General features: G+C 37.7%; 1 protein-coding gene across 6 annotated transcripts in view; it reads right to left on the bottom strand.

Moving 5' to 3' along the window:
- ADGB (androglobin) overlaps positions 1–751 on the bottom strand; it is a 286,810-nt gene that overhangs the window by 10,478 nt on the left and 275,581 nt on the right. For 5 of the 6 annotated variants that reach the window (XM_006034315.3, XM_025216304.1, XM_025216303.1 and 2 more), the window contains one exon: positions 40–148. The exons of the other annotated variant lie outside the window; for it this stretch is intronic. In XM_006034315.3, coding sequence (XP_006034377.2) covers positions 40–148 — 109 coding nt within the window. The remainder of the gene's footprint in view (positions 1–39; positions 149–751) is intronic. 6 annotated transcript variants of the gene reach the window in all.

Genomic DNA, 751 nt, shown 5'->3' with positions numbered 1-751 from the left:
GGAAAGAGATCTTGTTTGTCAGAAAAGTTAAACCAGTACCTCCTTCTCCTGGATCAGGAACAATGCTGTTAATTTCAGCTTCAGCTGCAGGCTCTGCTGAGCTTTTCAGTGTGTACTTATTAATAAACTGAATGCGCTCCTGAAAAGCCTAGAGGAAAAATAAAAAAACTCAGAATTTAGTTTAGATAACTTTAATTAGAGCTCTCCAGCCTACTTTAAAGACTCAAAGGAGCTTTACAGGGGCTTGAAAAGGGGTTTTTAGATACGGTAAGTCCTTATGAAAGACTGACATATGCTAAGCTTTATGCTTCCTGGCAGCTTTAATTGCATTGATCTACTAGGAACAATCTCTGACAAATGAACAGTGAGACACTGGAAAAATATAACTATGGAAGAGTGACTTCTGCCACAAATACATTCAAGGGGTCTTTGGAGCATGTTGTAAATATTTTTTCTTGAAGTAATAATAATCTGTCAGTATCAGACATGCAATTTCTCCACGTGCGTTTTAAAAACATCTGTTGCTTAGTTTTAACATATCATATTAATGGGAAATGAACCGATATTGCTATTTGTGGTATATATATTTTTAAGCTGTGTCAAGACCATCTTGAATGTATGGCTAGGAATTCCTAAGCAAGTCTGTGCCATAAGTGATTCAGTAAAATGAAGAATAGGCAACCCCATCTTCATAGTTTCATAGTAGCTAGGGTCAGGAGGGACCTGAACAGATCATCCAGCCTGACCCCCT

Source organism: Alligator sinensis, unplaced genomic scaffold (genome assembly GCF_000455745.1).
Source record: "Alligator sinensis unplaced genomic scaffold, ASM45574v1 scaffold1494_1, whole genome shotgun sequence".
Lineage (NCBI taxonomy): Eukaryota > Metazoa > Chordata > Crocodylia > Alligatoridae > Alligator > Alligator sinensis.
Note: the sequence above shows the minus strand (reverse complement) of the source record. Positions and strands in the feature narration are given on the sequence as shown.